Genomic DNA, 20,429 nt, shown 5'->3' on the forward strand with positions numbered 1-20,429 from the left:
TAGTGGTGAAGTACGGGAAAGTATAGAAAATATACTTTTCTTTATTAAAAAAGTACAATAGAATATAAATTAATAAACAGAAAATAAAGTATGATAGGAAGTAAAATATAGAAAAAATAGAAAACTGCATCTTGCTAGCGCGACCTGCAAACTTTGAGGAACAATCCTTCTTGCCAACAATAGCAAAACATTACATTGTATCCATATATACAATCATAAAAATTAATTATATAATTAGGTAATACTTCCACAGTGCTTTTACCTCAGGAGGTACAGATATGCAAAACAGCTCGAGTAACCTAACTGTCATTTACACAGATTTGGTCCTTGTTGTTCCCCTTGGCTGGAAGCAGTGCAATTAGCAGCATAATTCCTTTGTCCTACTGGCAGAATTATTTTGCGGTTAACTAGACACACGCCACGTACACTTTGTCCTCCCTCTTCCTCCCACATGTACCCCTTCACACACTACCAGCTCTGACACCCAAATGAATTTTTATCAGTCTTATACAGAAGCAAAAGATGAAGTAATAAAAGACACTGAATGGAAAAAAAAAAATCATTGTCTTCTTGTACAAGAATAAACCTTCAATTATTCAGATTTCCTACACTAGCTGTAACTGTACTGTATCTGTGTCTTTCTGCAGCTATATGTAAAGTACGTATTTTTAACAGCAGAACAATGCTGCTTTTAATGATGAAGAGCTACTGTGACAGCACTCACACTCTAAAGAAACTGGAAACTGAAGAGGAATTTGAACAGTGCTTTGAAAAGTCCCATAAACAAAGGTAGCAATGATGGGGAAATAACCAGAGCACAAGAATAGGAGAAGATAGAGTAGAAGGAAGAAAACAATCACTGAGAGATCAAAAGCAGAAGTTACACTTACCACCAACCTCCATCTCATTTGATTTCCCTGCGTCTTTTAAAGGACCACTTCCCCAATGGAGCATCTGACTTACACTGCCAGCTATAGGAAACAACGAAGACTAGCCTGTTTCTCTACAAAGTCACCATGCCTGCCACAGGCTAGTATAGAGGTGCTACTACTTATTCGTGCTCGGAATTTGCACTGCACATACAACCACAAGCCTAATGCAAAGGATCATGGTGTCAAAATTTGAATAAGACTCAGTAACATCTGCAAAATGTTTATTAATATTCATAGCACAGGTTCATCTCAGACGAAAAGAGACATACTGAAGACATAGGTAACTAAGAGGTATGGCAACAGGCACAGTATGGACATTAAAGGCACTTCTGTAATTTGCAGTCCTACATCCATAGATGGTAGACTGCATCCATTGGTGCAGCAACAGCAGCAGATTTTTGGAAATACAGTATTAGCAATGACTCAGAATATCTTGAAGTGGAATTGTTAGTGAGAAAACAGCTAAAATGGTAATGGTAATTTTGTAATTGCCATGGTATTACAGCTAAAATGGTAATTTTCCACCAAAGTCAACAGGCGTGAACACAATACAGATATGTTACTTCACGTGGATTTTTCTAATACAAGGGGGATACTCTGGCATGTGATGAGTATATCATCACAAACACACAGCAGGAATCAGTGGCTTCTAATTTTCTGGACACAATTTGGAAAGTTGTGGAAAAAATGGAAAAGTCTACCATTTTATTTACTTACACTTTGGAATAAAGTAGGTTTGCATCTTGCATTTTGAATATGTTGCTTTAGTTATGTCCATATACATTTATGATGGGTGCAAATATTGCTGTGTAAATACATAATAAACAGAAATGCTGTAAACAGTAAGAAAATGTATCAGAAGAGTGGATGAAAAAGGTTGTTAGGAAAATCAAACACCAAATCCTACCACAGTGCATTAGGAGAGCAATTCACTTACCTTAATGAATCAATTTGAAATACAGATTGTACCTTTTGCATTTAGGTATGGATGACTGAAAATACCAATGCTGAGGTTTTTTTCTTTTGATAATTCAAAAAAAAAAATAAAATTTAAATGTTTGCAGTCACCAGTCTTCAACACCTTATTATTTCACTTTTTAACAGTCTGTTTTTCCTGTTCTAAAATAAACCGGGGCTCTCTAAAAATTTGAGAGAAGTCATGAAGAAGAACTTCCTATACATTATTTTTCTCCTATCTTTCAAAGTTACTATTGTTCTTTAGTAAGTGACTTATATTTGGCTGCTCATACACAGACACAATTAACTTTCTTTCAACATTATTTTTACCACATTAATTTCAACAAAATCTCTCCTGTGAAGAATATCATGTTATGAAATTTAACTGGGATGAATGAAATAAATTAGTCTAAAACTCTAAAACCTAATTTTTTTCCTACACTTTCAACACTTTCCAGAAATACGCAATACAGACATATTTTCCCAGAATCTATCGAAGTCTAGTATTTTCTAATAAAATTTCTATGATTTCTTTGCAAAGACTAAAACACAAACTGTTCCAACAAACTTTCATCCTTCACCCTTTCACAGAAGACGTTGTTACCATCTAGAGGAAATGTCTTTCCAGCTGCACAGACCTACCACCTCTCAATGGAAGAGGTTAATCAAAAATCTCTCCGTATCAAAGAAGAATCTAATGCTGGAGTCAGGGATCATTCATGCAACATTTTCTGTTAACAATGTACAACCCCCCACTTGAATGACTACTGGGAGACAGAGATATGTAGAAAGACCTTCCCAGCTCATATTTTCAGATCTCTTCAGCGAGCACTGGGGCTGATCTACTTGCAAGGCCTTGTACAGAGTCACCAGTGCAAAGTGGTCCAGATTTTCTCCTCAGCACCAGTTATCCACGACCTCAACAATCTTCTGCAGAATGCACACAAAAGAATGTTTTTTTTGTTTGTTTGTTTCCTTCTTCTGGGGGGAAGACTTGTGCATTTAGCTTTGGATTTGAATGCTGAGAATATTTCAGCCATATGACTTCCCAAAAAAATTATTAATTTTTGCCTTTACAAATGTCAGCGTACAACAACTGGAAAATCCAGTTGTCAAAATCCACTAGTCATAAGAGTTCTTTCTCAATCTACAGAATATTTAGATCTAAAGCTATAAAAATGCCTTCAGTATTTGTGCAGGTTCATAAATCTAATCTGAATGTATATTTACAACCAACACAAATGCACAAATGCTTGCTAAACTTGAATCAAGAGCTGTGTTCAGAAGAGAGAAACACCCATATTCAACCTACACTTACAAATTTTAGTCCCAGTTGCTCTACATATACTGACATTTTCATTTTCTGTGATGAAAATGTTTTCATTTTCATTTTCATTAGCACTTAATTTTACAAAGAGATTTCCACAGTGTAGTACTTAATTTGTGAAATGGGACTAGCATCTGCCACTACAACACTTTCTGTATCAGATAATAATTGTCTGTCAGGGAAAAAAAAATAAAAAGAAGACCTATTTAAACTTATTTTTCATATTAGGCTCATCATTGAAGATTTTTTGTTTGTTTCATAAATGAAAGAGCCCCAGGTTTCAGTTTCTCCATCTCACAAAATTACAACTTACTGTAATTGCTCTTTACATGAGCCAGTCTTCTATCTACTTGACATAACTGTCAGGGCCTGAGCCGCAGAAAGGTAACAGGGGTGCAGAGGAGATACAAAAGGACAGGGTTATCTGAGGTAATGGTTGAAGTTCCAAGGCACACACTGCACAAGCATGCTGATTTTTAGAATGGCTTAGTGGAAGAACAGGCATGGAAGGAAAGGACACACAATTGTGGTGCTAGGGTCACCAGAACTTCTCCACAATCCCAGCTCATTAGGAAGAGTGGCCCTTGTTTACCCCCATTCAGTGAGCTGTGTGAAACAGATGAAAAGTTTTCCAGCTGCTAACCAGGCCCATGAACTGTCTTATCTAATTTGTTTTTCAAGTATTTCCCAAGGCAAAGTCAAATCTGTTTCACTTTTCAAACCAGCAGTAAACTTAACATCCCACTGAGAAATCAACTCTACTTAATTTCTGCACAGGACTTGCCATGTGGCCAATGAAAGTTTCAAAGCCTTCGGCATCTTCCATATTTAGCAAAAACAAAACAAAACAAAAACTATTTTTCTTTTGTAAGAAAGGAATTCAAAACAGCCATACAAAAAAAATGTAAAGAATTAATGGTGTTGGTCCTACACGGGATTCCAGTCAAAGTTAGCAGTTTGACTATTACTCACACAAAGCTGTTTCATGAAAAAAATGCTCCCCATCCAAGTTAACAGAAATAAAGACTTACCAAAAATTGACAGTTTCACTGGGCTGTGAATAGTGTCCGGCATTTGTATGACCACAAATGAATAAACATCTATGAATATTAATATTTGTGTAAAAGTAATTTCCTTATTTCTCTTCCCTCTCCTAAAATGCATCCAGTGATCCCCAAATCTTTCATGATGACTTCTTTACTTCTTCTCTCACCTTCATATCAAACGAAGTGTGGTTAAATAACAATTACTTCCACTGCAACCAATCAGGATGCAAGAAACAAAATTCCTATCACATGAACCCATTAATCTCAGTGAGATACACTCATGGTTCAGAGTGGAAATTCTCATGTTCCCTTATGAACACACATGATACTTTCAAAAACAAATGGCTTTTCATATGGAAATCAGAAGTGCAACCAGATTGGACAGCAATGAAGAAAGCAGTCGAGAAAATATATGCAAGATAGGAAAGATGCTAGCACCATAAGAAACCAAAATAGAAGCCAAAAAAACACTTTAGGTTATGCATGAAAGATAGCAAGAGTCTAGGTATTGATGGAGTGGACAAAAAAACACCTTGCAGCTCCAGCACAGGTGAAGAAGAAGCAGACAGTAGCAGTAGCCTTCCCACTGCTCAGGAGTCAGACAGGAAGTGTGCACAGGTTATTGAAGGTCATTTTCCAGATGGCCTTAAGGTCCCCAGATGAACAGGGCTCCTTTTAAGCTACAGAATATATTTTAAATATTCCCCCTTATTTGAAAGTCCACTCATTTTACATCCAAATGTTAAAACAAACATATATTTAAGCAGTCCTCTTTTATTGACAAAAGCATCAAAACAGCCACAAGAAACAGTGTGGACTGCACTAAAAGATTCATTTCACTAATTAATTGACACCAATGCCTGGTCAGCAGTTTAAAAAACAAGCAAACAAACAAACAAACAAAAAACAAAAATTATTTTGAGAGTGCTGATTAATGACAGAACAATTATAGTTTGGTTAGCTGGAACTTGAAAGCCAACTGCAGATTTAGTAACAGATGTTCAAACAGTAGTATATAATAAATGTAAGTTCAACCTAGATCATATATGCTGCTACTGAACTCTTGATTTATCCTTTGAAATAAGCCACTGAAAATACATGAGTAGGACAGAATAAGGATATTAAAGTGTATGTTATACAATTAAGCTATATTTAGTTGCCAAAGTAAACTTCATGTTGATAATGTTAGCAAAGATGATGACTGTCTGTCATATAAGAATGGTATTCAAATCAAACATGTATTATTAATTCAGGCAAATATGAAAATGTATTCTGTTTTTTCACCAGTGCCTGTTCAGTAAGGTTCTATTCTCTTTCTATATTTAAGTAAACATGCTACTCAGAAGTTTCTTTTTCTTTTTTTTTTTTTTACCTTTCAAAATACTTGGTTTTAGATGCTTCTAAGCCATTCATAGTAAAATTCCTGGTTACCCCAAAGCCTTTTCAGTCTTGGAATTAGACAGAGACAAACTGTGTTCCTATATTGTAAAGATTTTTTTGTGTGTGTAAAAGACAGGATATAACACTTGCCAAAAGCACACAGTTTAGGCTTATACTCCTCATTCAAGTAAAGAAAAGAAGCAAAATAAATAGAAGAACAATACATGTGAAATAAAGAGAAACGTTCATCATAACCACAAGAAGCAAACAGAGAACCTTTTCATCTCTCCATTTCCAAGTCTAGTCAGTACTGAATACCACCTGAATGGGGGAACCTATGTGATTTCATTACTGCTCATACGAGACCCTCACTCTTGGTGCTTACAACCAATGCAAACTGAATACATTATAATGTTAATAAAACCTAATCGGTTTAAATGGAATCCTTTTTTGGAAATGATATGATAACACGTCTCCCACCCTGCAACTCCTGAAAGCGCAGCAGGGCAGTGGCAGTGCTGCCACAAGTGGTGTGCTCCTGTGCCAAGGGCTCACTTGGGTAGGAGGGGCAGGGCCATGCTCACCCTAGGGGAAGTGAGACCCTTCCTACCCCTGGGTGCTCCTGGGCTGCCACAGGGAGAAGCATCTGGGCAGACTGTAGGGTACGGCAGGGTGCCAGGATGGAGCCGTGGAGAAACAGCAGGTGGATGGACAGCCACATCTCAGGGGAGATGGAGACAAAGGCTTTGCAAAGGACCGGAGCAGGCTGGACAGGGCTTGCTGCCCCACCCAAGCCTCTACACTGGTTTCAAGCAAGGAGTCCATGTGAGACCTTGTGGGAGTTACGCATGAACATTTTGATTTCTCCTCTTCTCTTTTCTCACTTTTCTTCTCTCACTTTTCTCATTACAATAAGTTAACTCTATAGTTGTTGCCCTGATTTTTAAAATGGCTTATTTGGAAAACTTAAAAAAAAAAGTCTTGGCATATCTACTGTATAATGCCCAGCCAGCATTCTCCATCACTGACATTAACAGTTGTTATCTCCATTAACCACCAGAGGTACTGAATCAGATGTTGCATTGAGATTATGGTCCTTGATGGTACTATTCAGAAGAGCTGTAACACTTATGGGCAACAGACTCAGAAAATTACATGTGCTAAATTTAATGCTTTACATTTTGATCATTATCTTGAACTACTTAAAAAAAAAAAAAGGCAAAGAAAAATTTTGGGGAAAAAAGAGTTTAAAGCTAGTCATTTCCAACTCGCAAGCTTGACAGGGTCCTTTTGCCACACTGAAAGTTTTAATCTACTGTTAAACATTTCTGGGAGGAAGCCTTAATGCCATGTATTAATTCTGCTCATCTAGATTCTATATAGGATTTTTCCCTCATTCAAGGCAGGAATCACCCCAAGCTTTTCTAAAAGCAGAAGAGGATGAATTCTCCTGCAGATGAAACAACACTGGTTCCATGAGACTGCAGTGAAAGAGCATTATCCCACTGTGAGCTGTGCTGGAGACCCCTAGTACAATTTCAGGACTGGGGGACAAATTTCAGTCTGGTGGAGGTCATTGTCATGAAGATGAAATACAGATCGTGTAACAATGGTCAAGCCCTTTCAATGCCTTTTTTTAAAGAAAAAAGAGGCAGACACTACAAGGAGGTGGAAATGAAAAGCGTATGTACTTGTAAAGTACGGCATCCATCCATCATTGTTTAAATATCCTTTCTTCTTCATATTCATCTCCAATAAAATCCTTATTGTTAAGGCTTTATTTGATTCAAAAATTAATAGTAATACGGCAACATCAGTCAAAGCAGCCTTTCCTGAACATAAAGGAAAGAAAATAACATTTTCCCCTATTGATCTGCCATCCGAGAAGAGTAAAGGTCTGAAAATAATGCTGACCATGAAGACAGGAGTCACATCAATGTGCAAAGAAATCCCTTTACTGCAGAACAAACGTGAAGTTCTGAATTGGACAAAACCACCACTGATTCCAACAGGGATTTTGCTGAAGCAAGATTTGGTATCCTTTTAGAGATCTAAATTCATGTGGTTTTGGGGTACATTTCCAAGGGGAAAGTTCAGGAAGGAAAGCTGAAGTTTCCTCATTGGTGTACACAGCTACCATGGGCCAGCCGGGACACCAGCTCTTCTCTCTAGCAGAAAATCACGCACTGTGAGTGCCAATAGGAGATGCATGCCCTGGGATATCTGTCTTCCAGGACACTAGCCACCCACCGTATGAACACCTGGAGGGCTATCTGTCATGCCAAAATGCTTTCATAAAATCACAAAATCAGTGAATGGCTCAGGTTGAAAGAGATATTAAAGACCATGTAGTTCCAATCCCCCTGCCATGGACAGGGATGCGACCCACTAGACCAGGTTGCTCAAAGCCCCATCCAACCTGGCCTTGAGCACCTCCAGGAGTGGGGCATCCACAAATTCTCTGGGCAACCTGTTCCCTTTTCAGGGATTTTACAATGATAATGTGATGCAGTAGCTGTTTTTTTTTTATAATAACAATAACTAGGGAAGGCATGTCTCTTCTCCTGACCTCTCAGCTCAGTGTCATCCTCAGACAAAATGTCAGAGTCATGGTTAAATTGACAAACCTCAAGAGATGTCTTAGCTCATTAAAGCTTAACAATGCATTGTAGACAGAATCTCATTATCATTTGAAACCTCTTATATAGGAAGATAATGGTTAGCAGATCTATACCAGACAGATATAGAAATCATTTACCAGTATCAGTATTAGACATACCTGTACATTTTTTCACAACAAATATTTGCTATTGTCAAGAAAGCCAAAGCTACAGTAACTGACTGATGGTATGCTCTTCTTACATGCACCAGCCCTCTTCTACTTTCAGTTGCCCATGCAGAGTCCCAAAGAAGCTGTCCAATTTTAAGGCGAAATTTTACAGAACTCACGTTGTGTGCTTCCAAAAGGGGAAAAAAATAAAATAAAAAACAACCAACCAAAAACAAAACAAAGAACAAAAAAATGGTCATGTATACAAACATGGGTTTGTGTTGGAAACAACACATGCAATTGCTAAATTTACACCCATATACGAAATTTTAATCAATCACATGCTGACACATATATCGTTTGCATGCAAACAGCTATACGTTTGCATGAGAACGGATTTTATCTGAAAACTAGCTTCCTTCGGAAAACTTCACTGCAACCATTTAGGGATGTTTTTGGACACAGACAGAGGAAGAGAGCAAGCTCAAAAGTACAGAACTACATCAATGAAGCCTGTTGCAAGTCAGAGTAACCAATTAAACATACAAATATCTTCCATTATTTCAGAAGCACTTCACTATTTAATCAATCAACCTAATTTCTCCTGAAGGTCAGTCTCTAGAAATGTAATGTATGAAAATTTACAGCCTTGCTATAGAACAAGTAGGATAACAAGCTACAATGACTGCCAATGTATGCTATTTAAAATATCCTGTTAGAAGAAACCTACTGCAGAGCTATCATTTGTTCTTTCAAATCTAAATAATATGCACCCACAACAGAAAAAGAAAGTTTAAGACACCAGATTAACAAAGCATTTGCTAATGTCCTAACTGGTTCTTCCTGAGTAGACAATAAAATTCATGAGAGGAGTTGAATGGAGACAATAAACTTCATGAGAGGAGTTTCAACCACAAAACAGGATGATTACTCCAGAAAGAAATTCCTCCCTCTGATCATCTTGTCAAAAAGGCTTTAAAAATCCATTTTTTGTGAAAAGACAGCAGTAGCAAAAAATAACCATATTCCACTTCATCCTATTAATGTGTCAAATGCTTAGACTACTTAGGGATATGTTTTGCTCTATACCCTGGGGAAAGCAGCTTAAAACACTGATTTTATCAACTGCCCTGCATCTATAGAACTGACCATATAAAACTTCGACAAACTGAGATTTTTATCACAAGGAAAAGTTCTAATTCATCCATTTACAGAGGCAAGTGGAGAATATTGTCTAATCAAGTGCTTTTTCCTATGTCTCAGCTGGACTCTGTATCACAAGACTGAGGGAAAGGGCTTGAAGAAGGAAATACCTCATTCACTGCTCCTGCCCCAGGTCCTTCTGCCTTTCATCATCTGTGAAGGCAGTTCCCTATGCCCCTTTCCCATCTTGGAGGGATTATGGAAATGACTTCCAACACCTACAGATAGTTTAACAGTTAATTAGCTGCAGCAGCAAATGTGGCCCTGTAACACTCCACCAAAACCACTACTACCTCCTAGAACTGAGGAGTTCTGAGTTCTGTGCTGAAACACAGAACTTACACCACATTACCATCAATCAACAGTTTTGCTGGTGACAGTCAATAGTTACTATTTTGCCATCACTCTGTTTACCCAACAAGTTTGTCATGGGAAATAAAAGATGAAAACCACATTTGACTGCTGTGGTTCATACCAATTCTGTACAAAAGACTGCACCAGGCATGTCATGGCAGTATATTTGCTCTGGTGTCTTACACTCTCTAGCGCATTAAAGATGTTTTGTTGGTTTCAGAGAGAATAATGCCCTGAAGTACGTATTCACTTTAGACATTTATATCACACCCATCACGATGTTTTATATTTTCATCCCTGCCATCGTGACTTGCATTCCAATAATGCCAGAGGATGCAGTAGTGGTTGTGTCTGTCACTGGGCTAACATGGCCATCACTGGGAATCCAAAAAGAGAAAACAGACGAAAGGGGAGAGGGGGAATAGCAGGACATGAAGCTAAAATGGCACACAACAGTCCAAGAAGCTCCAGCAACAAGCACTGCAGCGGAGACCAGGAAAAAATAAAATCTGGCATGCTTATGCAAATGCCAAGTTTTGACAATAACATCAACTGAGCCATGTTTTCACATCAGGATCTCAGCATTCCTCACCATGTCCCATCTGTTGCACCCAATACATATTGAGCTGGCATCTGAAGTCTGATGAAAGGACGACCTACACTCTTATATTTCACACTGAAGGGCATGATCCAGTAACTCAAGTAGAAAGTCACATGTAATTCCTGCAAGCAGCTCACTGGCATGAGGTGAATTTTACCCTGGAAGTGATAGGTGGTACAGAAATGCAGACAAAGGAGAATGTGCATGCTATTTATAACCCAGTGAGAAACAGGTCAGATACACTTTAAGACAGTTTATTGTGCAAGCTAAGACAAAGTTCAAACATGTCAACATGGACTTTCAAAAAGTCATACTACTTTCCCTAGCTCTGTTGAACTCTGAGGCAGAACTAATTATCAAACTTAGACGCAGAAACACCAGCAATAAGTAAAACAGAGAATAAAAGAACCTCATCAGAGTGGACAACTACTCCCACTGTTATTCTCAGAAAAAAAATATATCATTCCAATGTTTACAACTGTGTGAGAATGCTAAAAGTAAAAAGAAGTCTAATTTTGCACTTTAGGTACTGAACAGATGTCAGAAGAGCAGCTTCTCTTTACATTGTTTCCTGGATGAGAGGGGTAGGAGAGAGCAGTTAAAACAAAGCAGGCAATCCACATGTTTCCTGTTCACCAGCATCAAAGAGGTGTGCAGCAGTGAGGACCAAATGAAGGAGAGAAGAAAGGAGATGCTATGTTCCTCAAAGAGTCACCCTCTCAAGAAGGTAGGTGCCACCTGATTTTGTCCATTGGGAATTTTTCTCAGGACATGCAATTTATATCAAAGGCATACTGAGATCTCCACCAGAAGCTGCAAGTGTAGTGTAGCCTTCCCCATCCAGCTTGCCCCTGCTTTCTTTGTAGCCTTCCAGCTGGAGAGACTCTTTGGATGCTATTAAGAACAGCAAGCTGTCACAGTGAAAGCAGGTGTCATAAAGCTGATGATAAATACAGTCCATCACCTTCAGTTGGCTTGTTCCAGCTTGAAAGAATAATATTTTGTCTAAGAAAATTATAATATGTGACCTACCCCTTAGTGTACCCTTTCACTATATTTTTCGTTGTATTTTAGGTAGCTGCAATTCACTTTAAAGCATACTGTCCAAGCCCACAAAGCACAGGATAAAAGTAGAAGAGTAGTTACATTAAACTCTTAACACAGAATGGGTAAGTGTTGGCAATATGCCTAATACTCTTGAGGGATTTTACAGCTCCTGTGTAAAGTTGATCCCTTCTGGCATTAAGCCTAACACTCTCCAGGGAATTTTTGTAAGTTGCCTCAGGCCTTTATAACACATTGTCCAATATGCATTTTGATATCACTATTTTCATTTTCTTCAGTATTTTCTTCTTAAAAAAAAAAAAAGTTTTGAATGGTTAAGATAGAGACTCTAAAAGTACAGAGTCAAAGTCACTGTAAATTGCCTGAACACCATTTGTGTTCAGGAGTTAAGCCATGGCTGAAACATGAGAGATGGAAAAATAAAACAAATAAATCTGCAAAAACCACTCCAAAGGTATGTCTTGCTATAGGAATCTATATACCGCCTTTTACATTAAAATGAAAGAAACCTCTTGTATATCCTATAAAGGCATGCCAAGATCCACAGAGAACCTCCTCAAACACAAGCAGAATTGCAATCAGTCTCTTCATCCCACCCCTAAAACTAGTTCATGAATTAAACTTGAGGACTCTCACATCCTCATCTATGCCATTTTGGAAACTCCTGGTCAGGACAGAAGAATCCATCAAGGCCCATCCCTGTTGGCTCAAGAATGGTTCTCCCCAACGATCACCAGAACTGCAATTAATGATTTCCTTGCCTTGATGGGCCTTGTGTTCCTTTTCAAGCATGTCAAGGCGACTGAAGTATATGCAAAGCTGGAAAATCTGTCATGCTGGATACAGCTAAGATCATTATCACTTAAACACCTTGCTGTACCTAAACATCGTCAATAAATAGGCTTAAAAACTGCTGAAAGTTGATTAAAGAAAACAGCTGAAAAAGAAAATAAGGCCTGAGTCAAGCTTTCTGCATAAGGAACTGCACAGAATACTGATGAACAACTTGTTTTCAGACTGTGCCAACTGACACATAAAAAAACAGTACTAGAGAGCAAAATAAGTATGTAGAAGAGATTTCAAGTGTGGCTCAAGCTGCTTACTGATTAACACTTCTGCACATAACAAGCCTGACAGACCTGTGTGGTTACTGTTCAAAAGTGAAACAAGGCTCTCTTGGCCACTGGAGACGAATAATCCTTCCTGACCAAGTTCACAGTTCTCACACAGCTTAGAAGTGCTGCAGCTGGTTCTCCTCACAGAAAGCAAAAAAAAATCCAACCAAACAAAAAACAAATAAAGAGCCCCCCCAACAACAACAACAAAACCACACACATGATTAAAAATAAACTGAAATATCAAAACAAAAAAACAGCCACAAGATTTAACATGTCTATCAATATTTCTAGGTTAAGGAAGAGTCCTAATGATCCTGTATAGGAAACATGAATTCTATCTTATCAGATATTTTACCAGGAAAAAAAAATTGTAGTTGCATTTGCAAGAAAACCATAATAGGAAATAAAATACACAAAGATTTTTCATCTAAAGGCAAACACAACTTTGTAGAAATCACAGAAATGGAAGATGACAACTGTCTTTATAATGGCCATAAAATGTACAGCAAAAGGGATCAATATATATCTGCATAAGTTTCTTTAATGGCTAGTTTCTTTAAATGCCAGTAAGCATTCTCTTTTACCTGCATATGTCCAGATTATCTTCCTCATGCCCCATCTTAAGTATTTTCATGTCAACTCTTCACAGCTATAACACAGCCTCAGTCACATACCCACACACTGAGTACAAAACAGTTTTGGTAGAGCAACCAGAGTGGAACAAAAGGCCAGACTGACTTCCAAGGCTTGGACTATGCATGAAGCATCATCTGCTGCTAGAGAGAAAGGGGCAAAAGGGAGTGGCTATGGCTGCCATGTCTGAGAGCTGCTTGTAACTTCTAGAAAGTCTTGCCAGATATAACAGGTCAAACCACAAACATATAAAGAAAGAAGACCAAAAGCCATGATGACATGCTGCCACCCCACTTCCTGTGTCCTTGTGGGACCTCTCCACCAGGTTATGGGAACACTGGCTGGAGGTGGAGCAGCTACACCACCTCCATGAACAGTAAGCACCTCACTGGAGAATTCCTACCACAGTGGAAATTCTCTATCAGGCAGATTTGAGTAGCTTTAAGACTGCAGTGTATTGTCTAACATGACAGGAAAATCTACTACTAAGCCTCAAATAAGCTTCCATAAATATCTATGTATGATCACAGTGTTTCAGACCAAGGATCCAGCTCCCCCAGGACCTGACCCTCCTCTGTCCCCAGTGGACCCTACTAGGTAATGCTGAGGGAAAAAGATAAGCTTTCCTTTTCAGCAGCCAACTCCAGTAACTACCTAAATCAGCAGCAATGTGTTTGTTTTTAATACCTCTTGATGGAGTTCAAAAACATACAATTTCATTTCCAGAGTAAGAGAAAGCAGGTACAGGTGTTGAACATGTTGGCAGTCAGAAAATGTGTTATTTTCCAAAAGATTTGAGATTTTTATTAGTATGTTAGACACGACAGCACTCAGGATGTGCCTGAACATCCTCCAGCTCATGCTCACAAAATTGTTGTCCATACAGATGAGTGAAAAAGACAAGCAATAAGAACAGCTACTAGATTTTCTAGAAGATGAAATACTACTCAGATATGCGTATTCAGAGCAGATAAGCTAAGTAATACATCTTTGAATAAATAACATTGCCTGGGCATCATTACATTTAAAGGGCAGTTCTAATGTGAACCACCTGAAGATCAGACTTTCTTTTCAAATTTACATTATTAACAGAACATGCAGTAGAAAGCTAGAATTTTTTTAGTATAGTTTTTCATTACAAGACCTCTCAAAAGATCTTCTTCATTGAAAAGAGAAGCTGAAGACAAATGCTGACCACATTTCAGTCTTCTGTCTTCCTTTGCTGTTCTCAAACGTTTCTGCTCGTTTTTACCTGATGTCTCTCCAATTCTTTTTCACCATAGCAGCTAGTGTCAATAGAGATCTGCTTTCAAAGTCTGAGTAAACCTATAATGTGTGGAAGCAATTATTCACGAAAAGTGGTCAAATAGACATACCAAATGTAATGAGACACTGTAGATTTCGAACGTCAAATACGTGTACTGTTATGCTTGCAGTTTGCACCTAATTTCTATGTGAAAATACCTAATTTGGGAAGACAAAAGTGTACATTCTTAGCAACAAAAACAATTTACTCTCACATTTTTCTGTACTGAAAAAAAAATCCACCATTATACTATTTTCTTTTTTGGACACACAAAACAGTACTAGAATGCACATCATACATTCAGTACCACACAGGAAGTAAAACAGTTGAAGTCAGAGACGTACACAAGTGCCTGTCAAGACTTGCTTTTTTTCTCCACTGTGAGAAAACACAGTGTGCTCTAGGTTCTTGTCATGCACAGAAGTGTAACAGTTTCTGTTCATGTGACCTGAGGTGGCAACCTTTCTAAAAATCCTTTTCTTTCGAAGCTTTGCATCCTTATACAAGATAAAGATAGTCTTCATGAAAATAAAAGATTCTCAACATGTTGCTGAGAGCATGTTGCACTTACTGTACGTTATTACTGTTCTCTTTCTACACTCAGCACCATCTCCTGTCAAAAAAAACTCCATAGAAAAGAAGGCACATACTTGCACACAATATTCTTTTCTTTCCTTTACCCCAAACTGAAGCTCATGGTCTTTTTAAAAATGGTTTATCCATTACTGAAAGAGAGCAGGAAAGCTATTTGCCAACATCAAAAAGTCATTTTTCTTGGTGTATCTTGCTGCTTGTATTAGTCCATATATTTTAAAGTTAAAAAAGAAAAACAAAAAAACCATCTCTGAATAGTGCAAACCTCTACACTGATACCAAGACAACTGTAAAAGGAAAACTATTGTCTTCCTGAGAAAAAACTTTAACTGAAATAAATACCTATCAAAACACATTGCCCTCTAAGTACCAGCCACTAGTAAAGGACAAAAAAAAGACCTGCACAGGCATAAATTACATAAATAGTTTTAGAGGTTTATAGTCTTATTTATAAACTTTATGCAGCATATCAGTGTCTTAGAAAATTATGTGGATGCAGCTAAGTGTATGAGACTTAGTTCTTCTATGGTATATATGTTCCCAGCACACATAATCTTTAACTTCCTAAGCAGGCCTGTTAATAAAAAGAACATTAAAGCAGGAGGAATTACTAATCCCAATCAAGAGAAACAGAATCCGAAGTCCATGGTACCTGAAGCCCATAGTATCTTCTTCCATGGTAACTTATCTTCTTGCACTTCATAGAGTTCCTACTATTCTATAAATTCTCAAAAATCAAACTACAACATATTCTCACGTGGGATAAACTGATTTTACAAGTTAAATACTTCAACATCTGCTTGATGAAGGAAAAGGCACTGAAAAGAAAGAAGGTAGACAAGAGGATACAGTAAAGGGCTCTGCGGCCATTCACTAGCCATCCTATATTGCCTGATTACAGAATAAATATCCAAAGCATGCTTTTGGAAAGACAAGCATGTGTATATGTTAGTGTCGTCCATGTTCTTTATCTCCTAATGTCTTCCCTTACATTCTTCATTTATTTTGCAATTGTCACTGTCTGTTGCCTTTCCAGTTACTTGATTCCAAAATGTCTAACCAGCACTGTTTATACATAAGCTTCCCTGATGCCAGCCCTTCCACCAGAATCACTGTTTGCTGTGATTCAAAATTGCAGACTGCTTTACATACACAGTAGGTGAGTGGGCCAAGGAACAAAGATGGAAATGACAGACAGGAACACCATGGTCAGGCAGAGCAGATCCAAATCCCCAGATGCCAAGGACAATAAACTAGGTGACCCTCTCTTCGCCATGTGATGCTCTCTGGAAGACATACAGCTGGTGGAGCAGCTGCTATGTAAGTTGTGTTAGAGATCCCTGAATGGATCTATTATATTTAAGTAAATAATTTTGAACAGAGCAGGAACCAAGCTCTACCTGTAGTGACAAACTTTCCTCCAGAGCTCTTCATGTAAGGAGCCCGCCTCTCCTTGTTGCCAATAGCAGAAGGTTGAAGCTAGATGGTGTAAATAACACCCACCACCAACAGCAAAGCAAGCAACAGACGATCAATCTCAGAGGTCAACCAATGAATATGTATATGCACTACTACAGGCCTGACTCAGCAGAGCACTCAAGCATGCAGTTAACTTTCAACTTGTTCTGAAATACTGGTGGCTTCAAGCCTGCATGCCTTGCTGTAGAGGGTTGGACTTACTAAATTTTCTAAGCAGAGTAATGAAGGAAAAAGGAAAACCGAGAGAAGCAACAGACTTGGAATAAAACAAGAAATCTGTCTCCTTTTCTGTACTTGCACTTAGATATAAATCCAAGCTTTTCCTGGTATTTTAAAACATTTAATTCCTTTCTATCCATTAAATCCTCAGGTCTACGTACCAAAATTCCTCAAAAATAGCGTCCTGATTTTAGCTTGGCCAGAATCAATAATTACTGAAACCTTAAAATTCTCTTCTAACTTCATAGACCGAAGAGCAGACAATCGAGTAATTTCTGATATAATCTGATATAATTCTGAATAATCTCTGATGCACAACCACTTACCCAAAGAGGATCTGCATCCAAATCTTGTAAGAGCTATGCATCATTATTTTCCACAGCACACACTGTGGTTCCAGAAATTGAATTGAAAATCTAAGGTTGAGACATGCTCCAAGGTGCTTTACAGCTTGCCCTGCCTAAGCACTCTAAAATCTATGACTACATTGCTGCTTTCATCAGTAAGCAGCTGTTAGTCACCAACGGAAAGCTGTACTCATACATCCAAGATGGAATATTTCTGATAGCACTCACAAAATTCTGGCTCTACAGAGCACAAAACAACTATTTGGATTTGTTGAGTTAGGTTAGGAAAGCAAAGTCAGACCACACTGTTTATAAAGAATCTTAGGACAGCTCCGGGAGTATGAGCAACTGCTGTAAATTACAAAGCCCTTGGAAAAAATCAAGTGATTAATTACTTTAGCTGAAAATAGCAAAACATTCTGTTTCAGTATCTCCTCTGTTGTAGTAAAATAGTCGTAAAGAAGAGACTGGATTTACTGAAACCAATACCATCTAGCTATGTGATACTGGAGAAGAAATGCCATTACTAAAAGCAATATAAAAAGGAGTTTTACCTTTACCTGTGCATGGGGAGAACGTGTTTCCAAATTCTTGCTGTTTTGGCTTTAAGGATTGTGGGGCTGGCAGTTCTGGGGGCTGCAGGACTTCAAATAAAGGCTTCCCATTTGTAACCACTTGTCTTCTGGGACTTAGAGCGGGAAGGTGAATGGTACTGTCAATGATGTTGCTCTGAGGAGCTACCCCTCCTCCTAGGGGCATCTTTAAGTGTAGGCTGGCAGAAAAGTTTCCAATAGCTGGGCTTGTGCTGCTGCTATCTGAAGATATGCGGGGAGTTCCTGCATGAACTCTGATAGGTGGGATCTGCTGTCCACTGATCATCCCAGGTCCATGAGAAATACCTGTTGACCGATGGCTCATACTGCATGACCTCCCATTCATTTTTAAGCAGTTAATGAAATCAAAGCGTGTTTTTACAGACCCACAGCTATGACTGATATCAATCCAAAGTCAGTAAGTAATCCATTCTGTATTACACCTGTTAAAATAAATAAATAAATATATAAATAAAAATAATTTATGTTTTAGTAAATAATGCATAAAAGACAGGTCTGCCTGTGGCTGTTAACTCGGTGACATCACCGGTTACAAGCAACCATGTACAAGTGCTACATGGCCTGTCAGGGAGAGAGAACAAAACCAAGCAATGACTCACAGCTCCAATGTGGAGAGAACCTGCCCCTTCAAAAGCTGAAGTTTGGAATAAGGTCAGCTGCCTTCACATTAGCTAAACCAGCCATGAAATGAAGTGAATGCTGAGCAACTGAAAGAATGCAGCCAGGAGTGAAAAGACTCTCTGATAGGGCATCGTTTTTAGGATGAACAGGGATATCTCCCCTTTTCCTGCCACCTCCTCGGTCTATTAATTAAAATGGTGCTGAAAAGCAAACACAGCAGGGAAGCACCACACCAATGCAGACAAAACAGGAAAGAGATGCCAGTTCACATCCTAAAGGATGTACACGCAACAAAAAGGAGAAGAAAAAACAAAACCATAGAAATGCCTCTTTGGACCTTCCAACACTGGTGGGGCTTCACTGTAGAAAACTATTACAAGAAAGCACAGCGCAACAGTATTTGTGAATGTAACTACAAAAGTGGATGCCCACTGTAAACCTACAGATATGCCGTAACTTAGATATCATTATACAGTGGCAAATTTTCATGGTCATCTTTTGATTATGACAATAATTTTGGAACTCTGACTTTCCACAAAGACACTTTTGTCACTTAAGTTTTCCTGTTACTTCAATCTTAGAAGAAAAGACCGGTAAACGTTTTGAGTGATCATCTCAGACATGACCTATGCCACAGCAGAATCAACTAGATCTAAACATTACCTGATATAAAAAAGATTTTGTAGACAAAAGCTGTACTTGTCAGTGTAAATCACTATGCTAAGGTATCACACAGATGGGGAAATTTCAGCCACAGCTCAGCTGAATAGCATATGCCCAACTTTCATCACTAGGTTTGTATGTTTAACATTAAGCACATGTTTAAGTAGTTTTTTCAGTCATGGACTCTGTGCCTAATTGACTTGTTCAGACATCCAAATTGACAGAAATAAAACTGAAATTCATCTCCAATTATGGTCTTCATTCATGTATACAGTGAGGTTTTAATTAAGTATTATGACCTTGCTGCAGCAAAACATTGAACTATAACTTTTATCTTCAGCACATGAGGTTTTCAGCATTGAAGCTAGTAAAGTTACGATCACTATATTCATGATCAAAGTTTGTGTAGAACCTTCAGGCTTAACTCTCGGATTACTATGTCCCAATTTCCTCCCTCTGTGAACTGCCAAAAAAAAAAAAAAAAAGAACATCAAATATGCCTATTTTGCAAAACTGCATTCGTATCACACCTCCAGACTAGAGTAAAAGCCATCTAAGTGACTGTACACATGCATAGATAGCATTGATATTCACATACACACGCTATAGTTTAAACTCACTAACAACGAAAGGTCTAAGCATATTACCTTCAAAGACAAGAGCAATATTATGACTGACATTAGTAAGAGAGGGATGCTCTAACCACATTGGTTTGGTCACAAAAGATGTGTTTAAAATACTATTTTTATTGTTATATTTTTATATTATGGGAATAAAAATTGTAAAGAACACCAATTAAAAGCAATATTATTTATTGTCATGCCTTGCTGAAGCACAAATCATTCTTTGCAATTCAACCAAGGACAGGCAGATCTGAATGTTCTTAAATCCTCAGTTTGTTTTAAAAGCAGAATGTACCTTGTCCTAGCACAGGTGACTAGTTCCTTAGAAAAGGAAACACAAACAAAGGCAGTTGTTTTGCTGGTAAGGCTATATACCATGGCACTATAAATCGGCTACAGATAACAATCATTCTGGTCTGTAATCCCTGTCTGTGAAAAGAACTAGTATAATCAAGAAAAGATTACACATGACAAACGCATTAGCTTTACTCAGTAAAAGCGTCTTTAGTTTAATCAACAGAAGTATACACAGTTTACACAGACCAACCAGCTCAGGCAAAATCCAGGTCAAAGCTGG

The 20,429-nt window shown here is 38.1% G+C and overlaps 1 protein-coding gene across 12 annotated transcripts in view; it reads right to left on the reverse strand.

Annotated features, from left to right (window-relative positions):
* The window catches only part of GLIS3 (GLIS family zinc finger 3), a 194,867-nt gene that overhangs the window by 170,488 nt on the left and 3,950 nt on the right, over positions 1-20,429 (reverse strand). For 9 of the 12 annotated variants that reach the window (XM_048050969.2, XM_048050967.2, XM_066987751.1 and 6 more), the window contains exon 2: positions 17,886-18,367. The exons of 2 other annotated variants lie outside the window; for them this stretch is intronic. In XM_048050969.2, coding sequence (XP_047906926.1) covers positions 17,886-18,270 — 385 coding nt within the window. In that variant the 5' untranslated portion in view covers positions 18,271-18,367. The remainder of the gene's footprint in view (positions 1-17,885; positions 18,368-20,429) is intronic. One more of the 12 variants, XM_048050964.2, reaches the window with a different exon arrangement.

This window comes from Anser cygnoides, chromosome Z (assembly GCF_040182565.1).
Source record: "Anser cygnoides isolate HZ-2024a breed goose chromosome Z, Taihu_goose_T2T_genome, whole genome shotgun sequence".
Lineage (NCBI taxonomy): Eukaryota > Metazoa > Chordata > Aves > Anseriformes > Anatidae > Anser > Anser cygnoides.